The sequence below is a fragment of the Oncorhynchus tshawytscha genome, linkage group LG19 (assembly GCF_018296145.1).
Source record: "Oncorhynchus tshawytscha isolate Ot180627B linkage group LG19, Otsh_v2.0, whole genome shotgun sequence".
Lineage (NCBI taxonomy): Eukaryota > Metazoa > Chordata > Actinopteri > Salmoniformes > Salmonidae > Oncorhynchus > Oncorhynchus tshawytscha.
The window spans coordinates 28,914,465-28,934,728 of record NC_056447.1 but is presented as its reverse complement, the minus strand read 5'-3'; the positions used below and the strand labels follow the sequence as shown (position 1 = coordinate 28,934,728).

Sequence of the window (20,264 nt, the reverse complement as noted above, 5' to 3'; positions counted from 1 at the left end):
GGGTGAACGGATGATCTCTGCATGTGTATTTCCCACCTTAAAGCATGGAGGAGGAGGTGTTATGGTGTGGCAGTGCTTTGCTGGTGCTACTGTCTGTGATTTATTTAGAATTCAAGGCACACTTAACCAGCATGGCTACCACAGCCCTCTGCAGCGATACGCCATCCCATCTGCTTTGCGCTTAGTGGGACTATAATTTATTTTTCAACAGGACAATGGCCCAACACACCTCCAGGCTGTGTAAGGGTTATTTTACCAAGAAGGAGAGTGATGGACTGCTGCATTAGATGACCTGGCCTGCACAATCCCTCGACCTCAACCAAATTGAGATGGTTTTGGATGAGTCAGACTGCAGTGTGAAGGAAAAGCAGCCAACAAGTGCTCAGCATATGTTGGAATTCCTTCAAGACTGTTAGAAAAGCATTCCAGGTTAAGCTGTTTGAGAGAATGCCAATCGTGTGCAAAGCTGTCATCAAGGTAAAGGGTGGCTATTTGAAGAATATCAAATATCAAATATATATTGATTTGTTTAACACTTTTGGTTACTACATGATTCCATATGTGTTATTTCATGGTTTTGATGTCTTCACTATTATTCTACAATGTAGAAAATAGTACAAATAAAGAAAAACCCTTGACTTGAGTAGGTGTTCTAAAACCTTTGACCGGTAATGTACTTAAGTATCAAAAGTAAATGTAATCACTAAAATATACTTACGTATCAAAAGTAAAAGTACAAGTACAAGTATAAATCATTTCAAATTCCTTATATTAAGCAAAGCAGATGGACACATTTTCTAGTTTTGATATTTACAGATAGCCAGGAGCATGCTCCAACTCTCAGAAATAATTTATAAACGCAGCATGTGTTTTGTGAGTCCGCCAGATCAGAGGCAGTAGGGATGACCAGGGATGTTTTCTCGATAAACTATGTGAATTAGACCATATTTCCTTTCCGCCCGTAATTCAAATCATCGAGTACTTTTGGGTGTCAGGGAAAATGTATGGAGTAAAAGGTACATTATTTTCTTTAGGAATATAGTGAAGTAAAATTAAAAGATGTCAAAAACATAAATATTAAAGTAAAGTACAGATACACCCCAAAACGACTTTACATTATTTTTACGTTACACCACTATGTGCCCCAAGTGCAATTCTGAAGTATAATACATCAACAGCGCGATTTCAACTGATTCTTACATTTTTTTTGTGTCAAATTAACAAATTATTGTATTTTGTTGAATTTATATAACAACATTCCAACCTTGTTTAGCATGATATATTCATGTCCAATTGTGGCATGATTCCACTGTTTTCTGTCGGTTTGCATCAGTTTCATTGAGGGGCTTTTATTTTGAAGGCGATCCCTCGAATCCGCTATTGTTGCTCACGCTAATGTTGTTCACAACACACTGGTCTGGTGACGAAGGGGTGGAATGCCTTTTCACATAACAATTACTGAAGCCTATCACATTGATAGCTTCCAATAGTTCATCAATTTGTGAATGATCAATACATTTTTACTACAGGCTCGCTAGATAACAGGACATGTTAGCGCCCGCGGGTTATCTAGCAAGAAATCAATAAGCTAGCTAGCTGTTTTGTTGCAAAGGAAGAAGTCCACCCGAAAAGAACGAGGCCTGGGGAGAATTATGGCAGCAACACCGGTAGCTAATCGATAGATAGGTGAACTCTTCTTTTGTACTCATTATATATTCGAATATATATTTAATCTCATACCTAGATGATTTAGCTTGTCATTGAGTTAACGTTAGCTATGTTAGAACTGCAAGTGTCAAATATCCGAGCTAACTACTCTTCTAACGTTACTTTAGCTAGCTTGCTAACTAACAGCTATCTCTAGCCTCTGTATACACATATACGCTTTATTTAGCTACAGTTTCAACAGCTCTCTTGTAGTATAATACGTTTGATGAGATATATTATAGCCAGCAATCTATTTTGACGTTAAACTTCAATAATCTACACTTTGTTGTTGCTAGCTTGCCAGCTGGAGATTTGTTAACGTTTTCTAGCTAGCTAAGTAGCCACTTGGTTCAAGTGCTAGGCGAAGTTATTTGACACAGCTAACGTTGGTGAGCCAAAATGTTTAGCATTACAAGGTAGCTAGTTAGTGCACTTTAAAGTAAACGTAATTCATATTAATTGATCTCCGGTATCTGCACAGAGGGAGCGTCCCATAATGACACCAACTGACAACCTTGCAGAATTTTAGCAACAAACATAAACAAGAGCCAAATGGTAAAGAACTCTCCAACGTCACTGTCCTCAGGGAATATGCCATATATCTTGTAAGTTTATGTGCTTATGTTTTAACTCTGTGTTTTACTCAGGTTTTGCAAGCATTCGAACATGGGGGACATGAAGACCCCTGATTTTGATGATCTTTTGGCTGCCTTTGACATCCCCGATGCCACCAGTTTGGATGCCAAAGAGAACATCCAGGAGAGTCATGATGAGGCAGAAGGTCAGCTGAAACACACAGGGATGTGTATGGATGACAGCTTATCTGTTCACCAAGCTGTGGGTGCATCTGATGTACCTGCTGTCAGTGTTATAGTGAAGAACACAAGTCGCCAGGAGTCGTCTGATAGTGGTGGAGAGAGAGAGGGCCCACACTTTGGACACCCATTGCAAAATGGTTTCAGGGGGTCAGGGGCCGCCATGGAGTCTCATCAGATAGACCACAGTGGTTCTAAGTCTTTTGTGTCTGCTTTGAATGGGGGTGGCTCAAGAGGACTCTTAGGGAAGACCCCCGTTCAGCACAAACTTGAAGGAACGCCATCCTTCTCACAGTCCTTTTCCCAGTTCAGCCCCATCTCTAGTCCAGAATCTGAAGACAGCCGAAGCAATGGAGTTGATATCCGTCCAAAACAAGAGAGACCCTACTTCCCTGCTGCCTCTATATTTATGTCTGCAGAACCCCCAATGTCAGACAATCAGAAAAAACAGCTGTCTTACAGCATGTTTGACAAGTGCCATGAAGTAGACTGTGACGTACCTGAGAACCTTCCAAGGAGCAAAGGAGAATCTATCAAAGCAGAGGATACCAGGACAGAGAAGCCTGACAGTAATGTCAGTGACCAGAAGGTAAAGGGAGATTGTCATAGTAGTGCAATGCTCCCTACAAATGATCATAACAATATTGAGTCAAGCAGTAACGTTAATATAGTGGCAGCGTCTAATATGCCCACATCTCATCCATGTGTCAAAACTCCAACATCAAAACTATCGTCATGCCTTGAGGCATTAGTGGCTCTAAATGCCAGAAAGGATCCCAGTGAACAACCAAACTATCAAGACTTATCATTGGCTCATGATGACAACATAAAGGTTAGTCCAAAAGTGCCCATGTCACCACAAAGTCCCAGGAGTCCTCTTGAAGCTGTGAAGCGGTTAATGAAACCACCTGACAGTCCTGTAAGCATTTGCAGTAACAGCAGTGGCAAGGGATCCCCTGCACTGGCATCTGGCTCACCCCCAGCCATACCGAGGGTCAGGATAAAGACCATTAAAACCACGACTGGGCAAATCCAGCGCACAGTTACCAGTGTAGTACCTGATTCAGAAAACGAGGACGTTCACTCTGTTGAGTCCTCTCCATCCCAGAGTATGATTGTTGAGGATGCCTACCCTAGTTTGTCTCCCTATCCCTCTCATAATGTGATAAGTGATATTATTGTTGATATGCCCATCAAAAGTACACCGGTTGGTGCTCTGCCCTCAAAGGTTACTGATACTAAATTAGAGGGGAACTCCAAGAGGCCAGGACAAATGCAGTCCGCAACTATTTTTCATAATACAAGTAGTCCTGTTATGAGGTCTATGCCAGTTGCCCAGCATGGGCCTTCTACACAAAAGAGGATTTCATCAGTTCAAACAGGCAACTCCCCCAATACAAGCTTGCTTCCCAAGGCAATGCACTTAGCTAACCTGAACCTAGTCCCTCACAGTGTTGCTGCCTCAGTCGCAGCACGCTCCACCTCCCATCAACAGAGCCAACAACACACACTTTCCTCTTCTATGGTGTGCAGCACTGTCCCATTGGTACACCAAGTGAAAAAAGCTGCCCCTAATCCACGTGCTGCCATTCCTAGCACAGCAGCAGGAACTTTAAACAGACTGTTAAATAATGCCAACCCTGTACCCACATATGTACCCAACCTAAACCCACCACCAGAGAGCAACATCAACTTGCCACCACGTGGATATTGCTGCCTGGAGTGTGGGGACTCCTTTGTGGTAGAGAGGAGTCTTGTTTATCATTATGGCAGGAGGAGTGTGCACATTGAAGTAGCCTGCACCCACTGTGCTAAGACCATGGTATTCTTCAACAAGTGTGCCCTGCTGGCACATGCACGGGAACATAAGAACAAAGGTGTGGTGATGCAGTGCACACAGCTCTCCATGAAGCCCATAGCAGAGGGACAGATGTTTGCACCCTTGATCACTGAATCCTCTGTGCATGTGGGCTCCCATGTGCCCCCATTATCCTCACCTAAAAGCCAACCAGTCATGCCCCTCTATCCAGACAAAGTCATCCGCCACAGACTCCGCTGCCTCGAGTGTAACAAGCAGCTATTGGACTACAAAGGTCTCGCAGGCCATTACCAGAGGTTGTCGGAAGAAATGGAGGGGCTGGTGAGAAATAATTCAATTGAAAATAATTATAATTGCTGAAATGTTCAGTATCATAGGCCAGGTAAAAATGAGAGTATTTCTATATGTTTTGCTCTGTGTTATTTTGTCATATAGATGTGTAAGGTGTGCTCAATGCTGCTACCCAACAAGTGCAGCTACCGGGCTCACCAGCGTATTCATGCCCACAAGTCCCCTTATTGCTGCCCTGAGTGTGGTGCGCTGAGTCGCTCTGTGGACATACAGAAGCATGTGAAGGAGAACTGTCTTCACTATGCACGCAAGGCTGGCTATAAGTAAGTCATTACTAAAGTATATGCTCAGTGGATACATAACACAAAACTATTCTTATAATGTTGTCCACTTTTTTGGAAATCCTTTTTCTTCTAGGTGTCTTCATTGTGATATGGTTTTCATGTCATTTAATGTGCAGAAGAGTCACATTGAGGAGAAACACTGTGAGGTCTTCTATAAGTGCACCATCTGTCCTGTTGCTTTCAAGTCTTCTGGTGGATGTCAAATGCATTTGACAACTAAGCACAATGCCAGCAAAGTGTCCCCTCAGTGAGTTTGTGTAACTAAATGCATGTTCTGAAATGGGCATATTTGCTAACACATCTTAAAGTTTGACGTGATTGATTTCAATGCTATTTGTTCTAATTGGGTTGTTTTTCTGTTCCAGGTTAATCTTCAAGTGTTCTTGTGAGACAGTGTTCAAGAAAAAGCAGTTATTGCTTCAGCACTTCTATCAGAACGCCAAAAAGCGTGCTACCTGTGTGTTCAAGTGCCCTGAGTGCACTTCAATCTTCACCCAAAAGCAGCCGTTAATGCAGCACTTCAAGGTATGGCATCATCTTCAATCTAGTCACATTGACATATAAAGGGGCACATAATGCTCAGTTTTAGCTCTGTCTTTTAAAAGCTGTCTGTCTATATTACAGGGGGTACATGGAGGAATCTTCAAAGAGGAGGTGGAGAAAAGCACAAAACCACCAGAGATGACTGCACAGCACCAAGATGTTACCTCGGGATTCCACCAGCCAAAGGTAAACACTCCCATAAAACACTCAGATGGAACCAGAAAAAGGGCCAACTTGGCCGCTAGAGACAGCAAGCCCAATCTGAAGAATGCTGGCTGGAACTGTGGAGAGTGCCTACACTGGCTGCCTGACCGAGAAGCCTATGTCTCTCACATGAAGAAAAGCCATGGGAGGGTGAGGATCAATTTTGTAATTCTATTGCGCATTCAAACACATTGCTGTATCATTTATACTATAGGACAGATGATAATTTAGGGACCACCTCAGATGTGTGATTTACAACCTTCAGGCCCCTTAATGAAATGAAATAATTCCCAAGTCAGCTCAACCCTTAATTAAGTAAATCTGCTCTCTGTGCATTCTGTAGTCATTGAAGAGTTATCCATGCCGGCAGTGTGAGAGGTCTTTCAATTCCTCTACAAGTTTGAGAAGACACATTCGCAATGACCACGATGGAAAGAAAAATACATTTACCTGCTGGTGAGGGTTTCATCCTGAAATCTACATTACAGGGCCCGGTTTCCCAAAAGCATCTTAAGGCTAAGTTCATCTTTGGAACCATAGGATCCTATTGTTCTAAGATGAACATAGCCTTAAGATGCTTTTGGGAAACTGGGCTCAGTACATTGCGTCCTGAAAGATTGGGGCATAACTGGCACTTATTGGCTGCTGGGTGGCTCCACAGTAAATGGACAAACATGTAAAAACAAAACGGTGGTTACCACATTTTATGACTATTTTTAGTATGATATCATTTATTCTTATTGTGCAGGTATTGCACAGATGAGAGGACAACATTCAATACAAACATCATGTTGAAGAACCACATCAGTTTGATGCATGGGATCAAAAATCCAGACTTCCGTCTGTTAAAATCAGCCCCTCTGGATAGCAGTAAAGCCTTGGGAGAGGTGATTTTTCTTTTAAATGTAATACCAATATGTATGATCTGTCATATTTAATTTCTTCAGCATTTTACACATTGTCAAAAAATATACACTTTTTAAATAGAATTATCTTTAACTTTGATATGCAGGGACCTGTTTCAAAGAGACCTGCTGTTGAGTCTGAGGGAGAGGTGCAGGAAGGCGCTGCCCTAGAAGGCTCCCCCGCCAAGCGTCTGAAACATCAGTTTCGCTGCTCAAAGTGTGGCTTCACCACAGAGGATGGCACACAGTTCCAGAAGCACATACCTCAGCATAAAACTGATGAAAACACTCCCCAATGCCTGCACTGTGGATTATGTTTTGCGTCCCAGCTATCTCTCAACAGACACCTGTTTATTGTGCACAAAGTCAAAGAGCCCGAAGAAGAGAGGAAAGAAAGGATGGACATGGAGTACGAGTGCAGAAAGAAGCAGGAAGAGGACGTGGGGAAAGCAGTGGGTGTGAATGAGAGAGAGGACTTGCCACCACCATTAGTTAAATCTGACCCCCAACGGGCAGAGGATCCAACCAGATTGCACTGTGAGACTGCAGTAAGACTGACTGTAAATCCACATACAGCTTTCACCTAGAGTTTCATGGATAGTGTCATCAGCAGGCAAAATAAAAGCAATGAGAGCAATTTTGAACTTCATAAAAGCTGCGATCTCCATTTCCTTGGGTAATAGTAGTTTAACTTCAGATGCTTGACATGCTGCACTAAAGTGGTACCTTTTTTTATTTAATTTTTTGCCTTTAAACTAAATGCTTTTTGTGTTTCTCAAAGCCTTGGGACTGGCAGTTGTTCCAAATCAATTGGGTAATTTTGGAAAAAGATTATAATGAATTATTGACTTTGTTTTACCTTTTGAAGCTTGCATGTTTTGTATTGTAATACATGTCTTAAAATGCCTCTGGTACATAACCGCACCCACCTGTAAAGGCACAGGGTTTGGTTCATCAGCATTCTGTAGTGACCCCAGTTATATCAGTTACGTCCCTCAGGCTTACCTCACATTTAGTTTCATATCATAATGACTTTGCTTTAGTTTATGGCAGCCATATCATATGCTTGGTTTCATATTTTTGGCCTTATAAAATACATAATAATAGATGGCGCTTCAAGCAGGTCGTGGCTATACTGGTGTTATGTAACAGTATTACAACTTCTATCATACTGTATGTTGAAATATTTACTCTTACCTAGGTACCATTTAGCACAGATTATATATTTTATATCCATTCCATACCAAAAATAGTTTCACATTCATTTATTATGAAAGCCGGCTAAACTACCCAAATAGCACTTTTCTACAAGATCAAATACAGGTGTTGGAGTTAAATGCCTTCCTAAAAGATATTACCTTTTTTTACTACTGATTTTGTAGCTTGGTAAAAGTGAGCTTTCATTCATTTAAAATGCTCTTATATCTATATTCATAGTAGTGGTGACTTGTCTTAGTGATGTCATTGATGTTTTTCTTGGTTAATTGTTATCTTTGGTGAGTGTGAGAAAGCATCTGTTTTGCAAGATAATGCAGGGTGTTGGAAGTGGCTCATTGCCAGCAGTGTACTAAGGCAATTAAAAGAGCAGTGATTTCAATGAAAAGGGTTAGAGCATGTCTGAGTGCATGGGAACATGTTAAAATAAGCTGATGATGGAGACCTGTGCAGCTGTATCTACCTCCATGGTGTATGGCAGTGATTGTTAAACTTGGGATGTTTTGGGAGATTTCACTTTTGTTGCAAGCAATGTAAAATTAATTGTTATTATTCTCAATGTATATCTCCCACAATATTAAATTTTATAAATTACTTTGGAGATTATTTATAGTCACATTGACTTATCTTGTAAACTTTCTATTAAAGTGCTGTATGAACTGTTCATTTTCTAGTGGTTATCTGATAGTCAGTGTTCATCCCAAACAGAGCCACTGTTAAAACGCAGTGTCAATGAAACTTCACATCTCAGTGTTTTTATATAGCCTGTCGAGAAACTTTGTACTTTTGATAATATGTACAATATTATGGACATGTAAACTAATCCATGTACACAGTAGCTAATGAACCCTTTATATTTGCAGCATTTCTTAATCCATCACATATATATTCAACATGCATCGGCCATTGTGCCTTGCTGTAATGTTTACTTCAAATAACTGCAAATAAACATGAACGTGTCAGCATAAGCATCCTTTGTCCTGAAATTATCCCTTCTGGTATGGCTGATATCCCTTCTGTGATGAAAATGTGCTGGAGAAAAAAAAATATGTTTGCCCTTCAAAAGGTTTTTTTCTCAGTCCAGCCAAACCAATATGGCTAGTGTCTCCCCAACCGACTGGACAATATGATGCGCCAAATCCAATCCCAGTCAAGTAATAAGAAGTAGCCAGCGGGGTTGATAATGAATGACTTAATCTCATTTCAATAAACGGCGCGTGATCATATAAATGCTGGTGCTGTGACACGAGAGCACGAAATTCCCAAGAGCAGAGCAAAGGGTGGTTTTAACCTTGACAAGTAGTCTACCATATTCTGTACACAAATACTGTCGTTTTAAAAAAAGGATGACGAGAGGCACATTGACCTGCAAATCGGGACTTCTTTCTTGCTTTGTTCTACTCTCATACATAGGTATGACATCTTCGATGAGTCTCAATTTAAATGAACTTAGAAATAAAGTTTCAAACATCAAGGTAAATCAGAGGGGAAGTTTATGGGCAACTGGTAAGTTATTGTCATTTATAAAGTGTCAGTAGAAATTATTTCAAAATTGAGGCTAGAGCAATTTATTACTTTACAATTTAATTTTGAGGTCATGTTATATCGCCATAATATGTTGGTTTAGTTTAGTGAGCTAACTCTGAATAATTCCGTTTACTATTTGTGATTAGTCATGTATTGATAACATTTTAAAATGTATATTTTGCCCTTAGGCCATTTCATGGGCAAGAAAAGTGTGGATAGCTCGTTTTTGGAATCTTCCTTCGGGGGTGGAAAGATCCCTTTTGGAGTTCAGTCTGCCAACCCCAAGCGCAAGGCAGAGAGTTTGACAGAGCTGTTAATTGAAGAGGTGCTGAAAAGGGCTCTACAGATTCCGCAGAAACGGGGCATTAGATCGGGTGAGTTAAAAGGGGTTTAAGGTATCTACTGTAAGTGAATGGTGTATGTTGATGTTGGGTTCTTATTGTACATGTATCACATTCCATATGATACATTCATGTGCAAGCAGTAGCCTATACTGTATGTTTGTGTACCGTACCAACAGAGAGTACATTAATTACCGTCTCTGCCTATATCAGCCTAATGCCAGATTGGTCGCAGGCACATGCTGCGTTGTCATTTCCCTTGTGTATTTCGTGTTGACCTAACAGCACAATGTATTTTTATTTAATTTGTTGAATTGTTAGGAGGCGGTTTTCCTGATGAAATTACTGGACAACATTTGAACGAACAGAAATAAACTGAGAAGGCAGAGGGCACGCAACACCTGTACAGTATCAACCCAGAAAGAAGATGAATGGAGGATTTCAATAAAGTCATCATATCGACATTCGCAAGATGTTAATCTAAACCAGCGTTTCTCAAACTCGGTCCTCAGGACCCCAAGAGGAGCACGTTTTGGTTTTTGTCCTAGCACTACACAACTGATTAAAATAATCAACTAATCATCAAGCTTTGATTATTTGAATCAGCCGTGTAGTACTTGGGCAGAAACCAGAACGTGCACCCCTTTGAGTCTCCAGGAAAGCTGAGCTAAACTAGCCTAATGTATTGTTTAAAAAAAATATATATATATATATTTCGCCCCATAATTATACACTCTTGTAGTGCTTCTCATATCTGAATAAAAATTGAATAACAAAAATGTTTCATGTCTTGAGGCAATTTAGGTCACTATCACCCACATGTATCATATAAAATGAAGCCTGTCCACTACACTTATTGTTTTAGCAATTAATCGATGTTGTATCAACGCTTCTTTATACTATAAACGGATAATCTGTTCAGCCTTAGAGCATATGCCCTTCACATCACTTAATGCTTTGATTATCAATGATGTGTGATGTGAAGATATACCAAAGATTATATTTTACATAAACCTTGTCCATCTGTGGTTATACACTGAACAAAACATATGAACGCAACATGTCAAATGTTGGTTTCATGAGCTGATATATGAAAGATCCCAGAAAATGTTTCCTTATGCACAAAAAGCTTATTCCTCTCAAATGTTGTGCACACATTTGTTTACATCTCTATTAGAGAGCATTTCTCCTTTGCCAAGAAAATCCATCCACTTGGCATATCAAGAAACGGATTAATCGGCATGCTCATTACACAGGTGCACCTTGTGCTGGGGACAATAAAAGGCCCCTCTAAAATCTGTAGTTTTGTCACACAACACAATGTCACAGATGTCTCAAATTTTGAGGGATTGCGCAATTGGCATGCTGACCAGGGGCGGAGCCAGAGGGGTGTCCAGGTTGGCACTGGACACCCCTGAAATCTGATTGGCCACCCCGGGTGCCACCCTAAAATTTAATTCGCTACTGGCAGTTTGATGCTGATTGACATCTCATTTCACCTCTTGTGGAAAGAAGCATTTATTTTGACGTTAGGTGGCGCATTTTTCAAATCGAGGACGAGGAAGAGAGAATATTAACGTTGGTTGCGAGATACAGAAGAAGAAGAACATATAGAAGAAGAGATAATATTTCCACAGCTTCACGATCTATTTTCGAGATTGGCGAAAGCATCATATTTGAAGTAAGTTTTAAGGTTTAGCATCGGGTTTAGGTTTACTGAACAACTATTACGAAAGTTGAGTCGCTGTGTAAGTTAACTTTAAACCTTTGGCTCCATTAACAGACAGTTAATCAGATAAGAGAGATCGGTTCCCAATTTAGCCTAACATTATGTTTACATCTGTGCTAGTAATAAACGCATATACAGTGCAGTGTCGTAAATGACAGTATACGAATGTTTAGCTAATGTGGGGTAACTAGTAGGCTACAGCTGTCAGTGTTCAGCAAGTTAACATTCAGCAATTTGAAATCCTTTAACTCAGTTAGATTTTCGTACTTGAACTCAAAACCAACTATTGTTATTATCAATCTGTTAATGTTACTCAAAATATTACCACAATTAAACATGAAAAGAAAGGGAGAGATATCACACTTATTTTTAAAGAAGCACAAACAGGCAGATCAGGTGCAAACAGACCCCAGCCCTTGCATCACCACTGGACCCCAGAGCAACTCCCTACCTGAGGCTCGTCAGAGTCAGTGTGGTCAGACTTCACAAGGACTCAGTCTACCACCACTAGGTCAGAGCATCTAGCAGGCAGTCAGTCACATGCCCAGTTCAAAATTTAAGTTTAGCTTCAGTTTGTAATAGATTATTTTGTCAGATTAAGCCTCACTTTAAAATGTTGGTTGTTGATTCGTGTGTGTTTTTGATGGCTGTGGCATTTTCATTGTGATTATACACTAAAGGTTCTTGTCTTATTTTAATGTAATAGATGTATCTAGGGATGACACAGAGCAAGACAGTGAGCCAGAGCTGCCAGGAGAGGTCATCGAGCCCCTCCCAACTGCATCAAGCACCAGATATGCTGTTCCAAAAGGACCCAATGGTAGGCCAGGCCTATACTTTAATCTACACATTTTAGTTAGCAGCTGTTAGTATCTAATCTTGTAGATCACTTAATTATACATTTCTATAGAGATATGACACATTATTTAACGTGTATTTCAGACATTTCAAGATCCAGAGAAGAGGGTCCTGTACAGCTGTGTTTGAAAACATTTCCCAGAACTCAGCATGGTACTAGGAAAAGGGCTTTCTCCAGCTCCTGGTGTAAGGACAATTCATGGCTTGAATATTCTGTAAATCAAGATTTGACTTATTGTTTCGCATGTAGGCATTTTTTCTCTGCCCAATGCACCTGAATCTGCCTTCACATCACAGTCAGTTTTTTGTAACTGGAAAAAGGCTCTGTTTAAAGATTCTGGGTTTAAGCTCCATTCGAAGGCAGAGCATCATATCAATGCTATGTATGCTTGGAATCAGCATAAAAGGGCTATTGACAGCAACTCATCAATGTTCGATGTCATAAATGAGGACCGAAAAAAGAAAGTGGAGGAAAACTGTACTGACATTAAAACAATTACAGATGTGCTCCTATTAACTGCCACTCAATATATAGCGCAGAGGTCATCGAGAGTCTGATGACTCGTGAGAGGGTAAGGGTAATTTTTTGACAATCTTAGAAGAAATAGCAAAGCATGACCCTCTCATAGAGAAAATTATGAAGGTGGCAATGGTAAGTACACAAGACACCAAATCCAGAACAAAGTTCTTGAGGGCTTAGCTGCGATGGTACAAAGGGAAATATTAAGAGAGTAAAAGAAAGTGAAGTTTTTAGTGTAATTGCAGATGAAACCAAAGATTTAAAGAAAAAAGAACAAATGTCTTTAGTGTTGAGGTACTATTACATCCTCAAACTTTTTACAGATTCTGTCAGCTGAAAGATAAGATGCAGCAGGTCTCACAAAAATGATAATTGATTGCCTTGAAAATCATGATCTGGAATACAGAAATAATCCTGTGGGGCAAGGCAATGACGGTGCATTCGTCATGAGCGGAAAGCATTCTGGTGTCTGCACGGATTAAAAACAGTGCAAAATTAGTATTTTTTTGTGCACTGTAATGCACATTGTTTGAATTTGGGTCTTGACGATGCTGTAAAATCAGTGCATGAGGCAGTTAACTTTTTTGCTCTCCTGCAGAAGCTTTATTACTTTGTATCTGGCTCATACGTTCATCTCAAGTGACTTGTAGTTCAGAAAGAGCTGTATCCACAGCAGCAGCCGAGGGAACTACAGAGACTTACGGATGTAAGGTGGGCATGCAGATACAGTACATGGCATGGCCGTAATCTGAGGGACAGTCTTCCAGCAGTTCTGAGAGTGCTACAGGATATCACACTTGAAAATAGTGGGGATAGATCAGTGGAGGCAAGGGGCCTTCTTTCTCAGATAGATTTACATTTCATAGGGCTTTTGGTTACCTTTTTGTAAAGTGCTTGGTGATGCCAAATATTTATTTATTTATTTATTTTTATTTTACCTTTATTTAACCAGGTAGGCAAGTTGAGAACAAGTTCTCATTTACAATTGCGACCTGGCAATATCTTTCTGGCATGCTCCAATCAAGCTCTCTTAACCTAGCAAGGTCTGTGGATCTAGTAGGTGCCCTTACAGACACATTACAGGACTACAGAAGTGTAGTCTTCTTGACATTTTGTTTGAATGATTGTGACAGTCCCATTTTTTACCGGAATGGCGTACCACCGCTATTTATTTTGCAGGCGTGCGCGTTCACGCGAAGGGGGAGCATTTCGGCACAACACCGGGACGCCATACCTGACCGACGATACATTCACCCCCGGCTTCACACCCAAGATTGTGGAAGGCGAGGTAAAACAACTAACCAATGGTTTCCACAAAATAGAACAGCCACAAAGTCAAAATTGCTGTCGTAAAAATGATCGAAAACAAAAATTCGCTTTTTTTTGTCTTAATTTAAGGCTAGGATTAGGCATATGGTTAGCAGTGGGATTGCGGTTAGGTTTTATATCAGGTTTTAAGAAGATACTTTGTAGAAATAGTTTTGTTTTTTTCCATAATGGGGTTAGCTAACTTCCGGAAACTACTTCCGGGTTTATGCCTAGCTAGCTGCATGTGTTTTTAGCATTATGCCGCTCATAGTAATGTGTGGTTTTCCATGTAGTGGCAAAACACGAAGAGCGGTGGAATTACAGGAATACTTTGAACAGAATACAGAGAGAAAGGTTCACAATGTAGGAGATGGAACGTTGGGAATTGAGAAGAACACTGTATACGCAGGTATGCTGAAAGTTAGCTGATTAGCTTGCTACAGTTGTTAGCTAGCTAAACCTCTTAGCTAACAGTAGCTAGCTCACATATGGCTTTGGTGGCACCTTAAACAAGAGGTTGGTGGCACCTTAAATTAAGGAGAACTTGCTCGTGGTAATGTTTGGAGCGGAATGGTATCAAATACACGGCTTTCATGTTTTTGATGCCATTCCATTGGCTCCTTTTCAGACATGACCTGTCCTCCCTCAGCAGTCTCCACTGCCCAACCACTTTGTTCTGGGCAATCAAATCAAATTTAATTTGTCACATACACATGGTTAGCAGATGTTAGTGCGAGTGTAGCGAAATGCTTGTGCTTCTAGTTCCGACAATGCAGTAATAACCAACAAGTAATCTAGCTAACAATTCCAAAACTACTACCTTATAGACACAAGTGTAAGGGGATAAAGAATATGTACATAAAGATATATGAATGAGTGATGGTACAGAGCGGCATAGGCAAGATACAGTAGATGGTATTGAATGCAGTATATACATATGAGTATGTAAACAAAGTGGCATAGTTAAAGTGGCTAGTGATACATGTATTACATAAGGATGCAGTATATGATATAGAGTACAGTATATACGTATACATACGAGATGAATAATGTAGGGTATGTAAACATTATATTAGGTAGCATTGTTTAAAGTGGCTAGTGATATATTTTACATTTCCCATCAATTCCCATTATTAAAGTGGCTGGAGTTGAGTCAGTGTGTTGGCAGCAGCCACTCAATGTTAGTGGCTGCTGTTGCCATGCATGTAGCCTACACTCCTTTCTGTACCGACTTCTCGAGATTATAGAAATATAATTAATTCTAGTTATGTGGTTCTAACTTGCTGTTCTAGCATAGCTAGCTAACGTATCTGAAAACGAGTCTATCTGGTGTGACCACAATATGCCTCATGCAACACATCTCCTTCGAAAATACAGTTGATCAGGCTGTTGATTGCGGCCTGTGGAATGTTGTCCCACTCTTCAATGGCTGTGCGAAGTTGCTGGATATTGGCTGTAACTGGAACACTGTCGTAGCACATCAATCCAGAGCATCCCAAACATGCTCAATGAGTGACATGTCTGAGTATGCAGGCCATGGAAGAACAGACATTTTCAGCTTCCAGGAATTGTGTACCAACCCTGGCGACATGGGGCCATGCATTGTCATGCTGAAACATGAGGTGATGGCGGCAAATGAATGGCTTGACAATGTGCATTCAAATTGCCATTGGTAATATTGTGTTCATTGTCCGTAGCATATGCCTGCCCATAACCACCATAGGGCAAACCGCTCGCCTACACGATGCTGTCTGCCATCTGCCTGGTTGATGCCGGGATTAATCTGTGAAGAACGCACTTCCAGCATGCCAGTGGCCATCAAAGGTTAACATTTGTCCATTGAAGTAGGTTACGACGCCAAACTGCAGTCAGGTCAAGACTCTGGTGAGGACAACGAACACGCAGAGGATCTTCCTATGACAGTTTATGCAGAAATTCATTGGTTGTGCAAACCCACAGTTTCATCAGCTGTCCGGGTGGCTCGTCTATGACTATCCTGCAGGTGAAGAAGCAGGATGTGGAGGTCCTGGGCTGACGTGGTCTGCGGTTGTGATGCAGTTGGACGCACTGCCAAATTTTCTAAAACAATGTTGGAGGCAGCTTATGGTAGAGAAACTAACATTCAATTCTCTGGCATCAACTCTGGTGGACATTCCTGCAATCAGCATGCCAATTGCACACTCCCTCAATTTGAGACATCTGTGGCATTGGGTTGTGTGTGACAACTCCACATTTTAGTGTCCGTTTATTGTCCCCATCACAAGGTGCACGTGTGTAAGGATCATGCTGTTTAATCAGCTTCTTGATATGCCACACCTGTCAGGTGGATGGATTATCTTGGCAAAGGAAAAATGCTCACTAACAGGGATGTAAACAAATTTGTGCAGCACACAATTTGAGAGAAATAAGCTTTTTGTGTGTATAGAACATTTCTGTGATTTTTACTTCAGCTCATGAAACATGGGACCAACACCTGACATGTTGCGTTTATATTTATGTTCAGTCTACAACCAGTTAGCACTTCGGACATTTCTGAGTTTCCTAGTTCCAACTAGCACGTGAACGCAGCATGTGCCAATATTGCCCCATAAATTCCTCCCCTTATGTATTAACAACAGTGAAGTGATAGCCGATAAATAGGATATTGATTGTAGTTCCAGCTCACATATTAACATTGTTGATATGTGTCACAGATTCTCAGAATGAGAAAAATGTAAGAGGATCTCTAAGAGCTGAAGCAGAGAGGTGAGTGTACTGCTCATAGATTGTGTAACGTTGCTGCATCTATTTCCAGAATCAATTTTGATTTGTTTTGAAGTTACAGAAGAGATTCATTCATAAAAAATGTTGGTTTATTGCATTAGGAGAATCAACAAAGAGGATATTGTAATTCTGGATTCATTGAACTATATCAAAGGTAAATGTTCTCCATTTGTTTTTTATAATTGATTTTGATCGATATTGCAAATAAAAGTGTGTGGGTGGCTATGGCAATAAGGTGCTTTCTATGTATATCACCTAACCTAAACATCTTTAAATTTGTGTTTCTTCTATTGTAATCCATTAGGCTACAGATATGAACTTTTTTGTCTGATCAAACACACACAGACGCCTCACTGTCTGGTATGTAATATGTTGTTGATGGAAAACATGATTTTAACAGTGGCTGTGCATGATACCCCTTGGGGTAGACTAGCCATTATGGGTGGGTGGAGTTTGCACTCTGTTTCAAATTTAGGAGCACCATGGCGTACAGTGCTTATGTAGTTTAGGTGTACGCTACCATTCAAAAATATGCTTTCTTTAATTCATGAGATTTGTTTTCTCGGTGACACTGAGATTTACCTCTTAAATGTACCATATTTATTCATGAAGGTTTACTGTTTGACGTCAGCCGAAGTGAGCTCAACATGGAACACTGAAAGGGATGTTGAAGAGCAGTACACTCAGGAGATGTAAGTAGACCAAGTTACTTTCCCTTGGACAATTTTTATTTTGCTCACAGGATTTATAAGTGCTAACGACAGTACTGCTCAAAGACCCGCCTTGTTCTCAATGAGTCATTGTATGTCTAAACAACATGGCCATCTCCACATTTTAACAAATGCAGACTACTTTTTGTAAATGTTTTAAGATACCATTGATGCCTAATTCTTGCTCATGTTGTGTTATTGCCTAAATTGGCAACATTTAATGTATTTCTATTTGGTAGAGAAACACATTGACAAATTGAATAAACGATTGTCTGATGCATTGCACTATAGTGTTTTGTAGTTTATGCTAATTTTCAACACCTGTCCCTAAATAGGTTTTTATGGAATCAAAAGGAAATAAAGAAATACATAATCAATCAAATAAATCACAATCTCATATCAATACATTGCATTTGTAACCTTTATTTAACTAGGCAAGTCAGTTAAGAACAAATTCTTAATTACAATGATGGCCTACACCGACCAAACCCGGACAACGCTGGGCCAATTGTGTGCTGCCCTGTGGGACTTCCAATCACAGCCGGTTGTGATACAGCCTGGAATCGAACTAGGGTTGCCAGAGATGCAGTGCCTTAGACCGCTGCTCCACTCGGGAGCCCTGATTTACAATGACATTTTAGTCATTTACATTATCACAATTGTATGCACAATGAAAATGTCATAGGCTTCAATTGGATGCATGAGTGAAATTCCATTTGCTAATGTGACTTGCAGACTCATGGTCTTTGGTTCTGCTTTTTCTTTCACAGCCTAGATGCGCTGGTGCTGAGATTTGAAACTCCAGACTCCAGGAACAGATGGGACAGCCCACTTTTCACCATTCAGAAAGAAGACACACTTCCATTTGAAGCCATCTCTGATGCCATCTTCAAAAGGAAAGCACCCCCTCCTAACCAGTCGACACAGAGTGTAAGAAACTTGTTTACATGCATAAATCACAAAGTAATGTTTCTGCATGCAGTTGGTAGTTTCAGGTTTTAAGTGAAGTTTTTCATCCATCTGTTGCAGCAACCACTGTCATCTACAAACTTCTTGTATGAGCTGGACAAAGTCACACAAGATGTGTTGATGGTGAGAGCCTTCATATTTATCAGTAACTTCCTTTGTTTTTTCAATCCCTGCATTGGTCACCCCCTGCTGTTTTCTTCTGTTTCTCTGTTTTACTTTCAGGATCATTTGTAGAATGTATTATTTTTTAATGCATAACATTATTGCTTCAGTTGTGTTATTAAATACTGTCTGCAATGCTGTTTGTTGGAAGAATGTATATTGACTCTTTCTGTTTGTACCAGGCAATTCTCAACTCCCAGAAGACAAGTGTTCCAGGGGATCTTATTGCTGTTCCAGGAGCTACAGAAAAGATATCCTTTGCCACATTTTGCGTGTTGCTCACATATACCCCCCTCCTTCTAAAATGTATTATTTATTTGACAGTCTCTCATGGACATATTCTTTTTATTTTAATCACCACCTCACACAGCCTAGCACCAACAGGGGTTAATGTCATCTTGTATCAAATAACTGGATCTCTTAGCATGGGGCTGTGGATAAATGGACATCCATCAAAGAGTATCTTTCATTTGATGCAGTTGGTGGCGCAGCCACTGAGCCACCAGAAAGGTATCGCCATCAAACACATAGGATGTTTGAGACAGGGACCAAATCATTGGAAGCATGGCGACTGGCTTTTATCAGGATTCCGAAGCAGACTCAGAAACCAGTACTTTGTTGTTCCCCCTGCAGCTCACTTTGAACAACATAGCACAGGCAAAGTAGTGCTAGTGGAGTCTTGAACTACAAAATGTGAGTTGAATATTGATTGTCTTCAGAGAGATGAGGTTTCTGCACAGCCTTCTGAAAGCATACATTAATCTCTTCAAATTGTGGTTTCGGGACATAAAGGGGCCGAAGCCAAATGTATTCGATACTGTAACCTTGCTTTCAGCTCTGACACATCAGAGAATTCATGAGTGTTTATCACTGTGTTTCCTTAACCTGATGTCAAACATAGAACTGACCAGAAGTCTAAACATGGCAGAGCTCCGGAAACTACGACGCCAGTTCATCAGCTACACCAAGATGCACCCGACAGAGAATATTGGACACATTGCTAACATGTTTGTACAGTATCTAAACAAGAGTATACATTGATTACTTTTTATTTTAACGCCTTTGGTTCAGGTCAATAAAATTAAGGCAATGCCTTGTATGATATGTTTACATTTGTCTGAGACAAGTACATTCATTTGAAGTGTCTTTGTGTGTCTCTTAATGTGTTTCGGAGGCTGCATCGAGGTTGCCCTTTTGGTATGAATCAAAATGGATCATATTTAGCTGTTGATGTTTCACAAAATTATATAAGACTGCAAACTTATTAGAGAGTAGTCTGGCAGGTTTTTGGGGTAAATCTGTAACAATCGGTCTTAATTAGTACAATATAAATATTCTTTATCCAGTTTATTTTTGTCCTTAGGAGGCCAATATGATATGATATGTTTCTATTGGGGTTTTCCCCATTGCTTTAGTATACTAAGCAGTCTTTACACAAAGCATAGATTGAAGTGACACTGCATGACTGCTCAATTTCTTAGTTTGTAATATTTTATATTTGTCAATACGCATTGATTATTGCTTTTATTTCTAT

The 20,264-nt window shown here is 40.3% G+C and overlaps 2 protein-coding genes across 5 annotated transcripts; both read left to right on the top strand.

Moving 5' to 3' along the window:
- The first annotated feature begins 1,396 nt into the window (after positions 1-1,396).
- On the top strand, positions 1,397-8,507 carry znf592 (zinc finger protein 592). Of its 3 annotated transcripts, XM_024379498.2 has the most exons (10): positions 1,397-1,686; positions 2,189-2,262; positions 2,355-4,662; positions 4,777-4,955; positions 5,050-5,223; positions 5,342-5,501; positions 5,601-5,873; positions 6,067-6,179; positions 6,472-6,610; positions 6,736-8,507. In XM_024379498.2, the coding sequence occupies exons 3-10, from the start codon at positions 2,374-2,376 to the stop codon at positions 7,213-7,215; spliced, it is 3,807 nt and encodes a 1,268-aa protein (XP_024235266.1). In that variant the 5' UTR covers positions 1,397-1,686; positions 2,189-2,262; positions 2,355-2,373; the 3' UTR covers positions 7,216-8,507. The 3 variants fall into 3 exon arrangements, with proteins under 3 accessions (XP_024235266.1, XP_024235267.1, XP_024235265.1); XM_024379499.2 differs by lacking the exon at positions 2,189-2,262 and having other exon boundaries at positions 5,601-5,705; XM_024379497.2 differs by lacking the exon at positions 2,189-2,262.
- A 2,761-nt stretch (positions 8,508-11,268) lies between these two features.
- kti12 (KTI12 chromatin associated homolog) lies at positions 11,269-19,840 on the top strand. Of its 2 annotated transcripts, XM_024379496.2 has the most exons (12): positions 11,269-11,392; positions 12,147-12,260; positions 12,383-12,484; positions 13,998-14,106; positions 16,820-16,871; positions 16,991-17,043; positions 17,194-17,249; positions 17,502-17,581; positions 18,370-18,529; positions 18,629-18,691; positions 18,913-18,981; positions 19,628-19,840. In XM_024379496.2, exons 3-12 carry the CDS (start codon positions 12,449-12,451, stop codon positions 19,769-19,771), a joined length of 822 nt encoding a protein of 273 aa, XP_024235264.1. In that variant the 5' UTR covers positions 11,269-11,392; positions 12,147-12,260; positions 12,383-12,448; the 3' UTR covers positions 19,772-19,840. The 2 variants fall into 2 exon arrangements, with proteins under 2 accessions (XP_024235264.1, XP_024235263.1); XM_024379495.2 differs by lacking the exons at positions 11,269-11,392; positions 12,147-12,260; positions 12,383-12,484; positions 13,998-14,106 and adding an exon at positions 14,125-14,535.
- The last annotated feature ends 424 nt before the right edge of the window (positions 19,841-20,264 follow it).

Excerpts from the sequence above, each read along its gene's own strand:
- kti12 (XM_024379495.2), top strand. The coding sequence starts at position 14,385 with ATGCCGCTCATAGTAATGTGTGGTTTTCCATGTAGTGGCAAAACACGA. Across the intron at positions 14,536-16,819 it reads GAAGAACACTGTATACGCAG|ATTCTCAGAATGAGAAAAAT; the intron begins GTATGCTGAAAG and ends TATGTGTCACAG. Across the intron at positions 17,250-17,501 it reads CACAGACGCCTCACTGTCTG|GTTTACTGTTTGACGTCAGC; the intron begins GTATGTAATATG and ends TTATTCATGAAG.
- znf592 (XM_024379497.2), top strand. The coding sequence starts at position 2,374 with ATGGGGGACATGAAGACCCCTGATTTTGATGATCTTTTGGCTGCCTTT. Across the intron at positions 5,874-6,066 it reads TGAAGAAAAGCCATGGGAGG|TCATTGAAGAGTTATCCATG; the intron begins GTGAGGATCAAT and ends TGCATTCTGTAG. Across the intron at positions 6,180-6,471 it reads AAAAATACATTTACCTGCTG|GTATTGCACAGATGAGAGGA; the intron begins GTGAGGGTTTCA and ends CTTATTGTGCAG.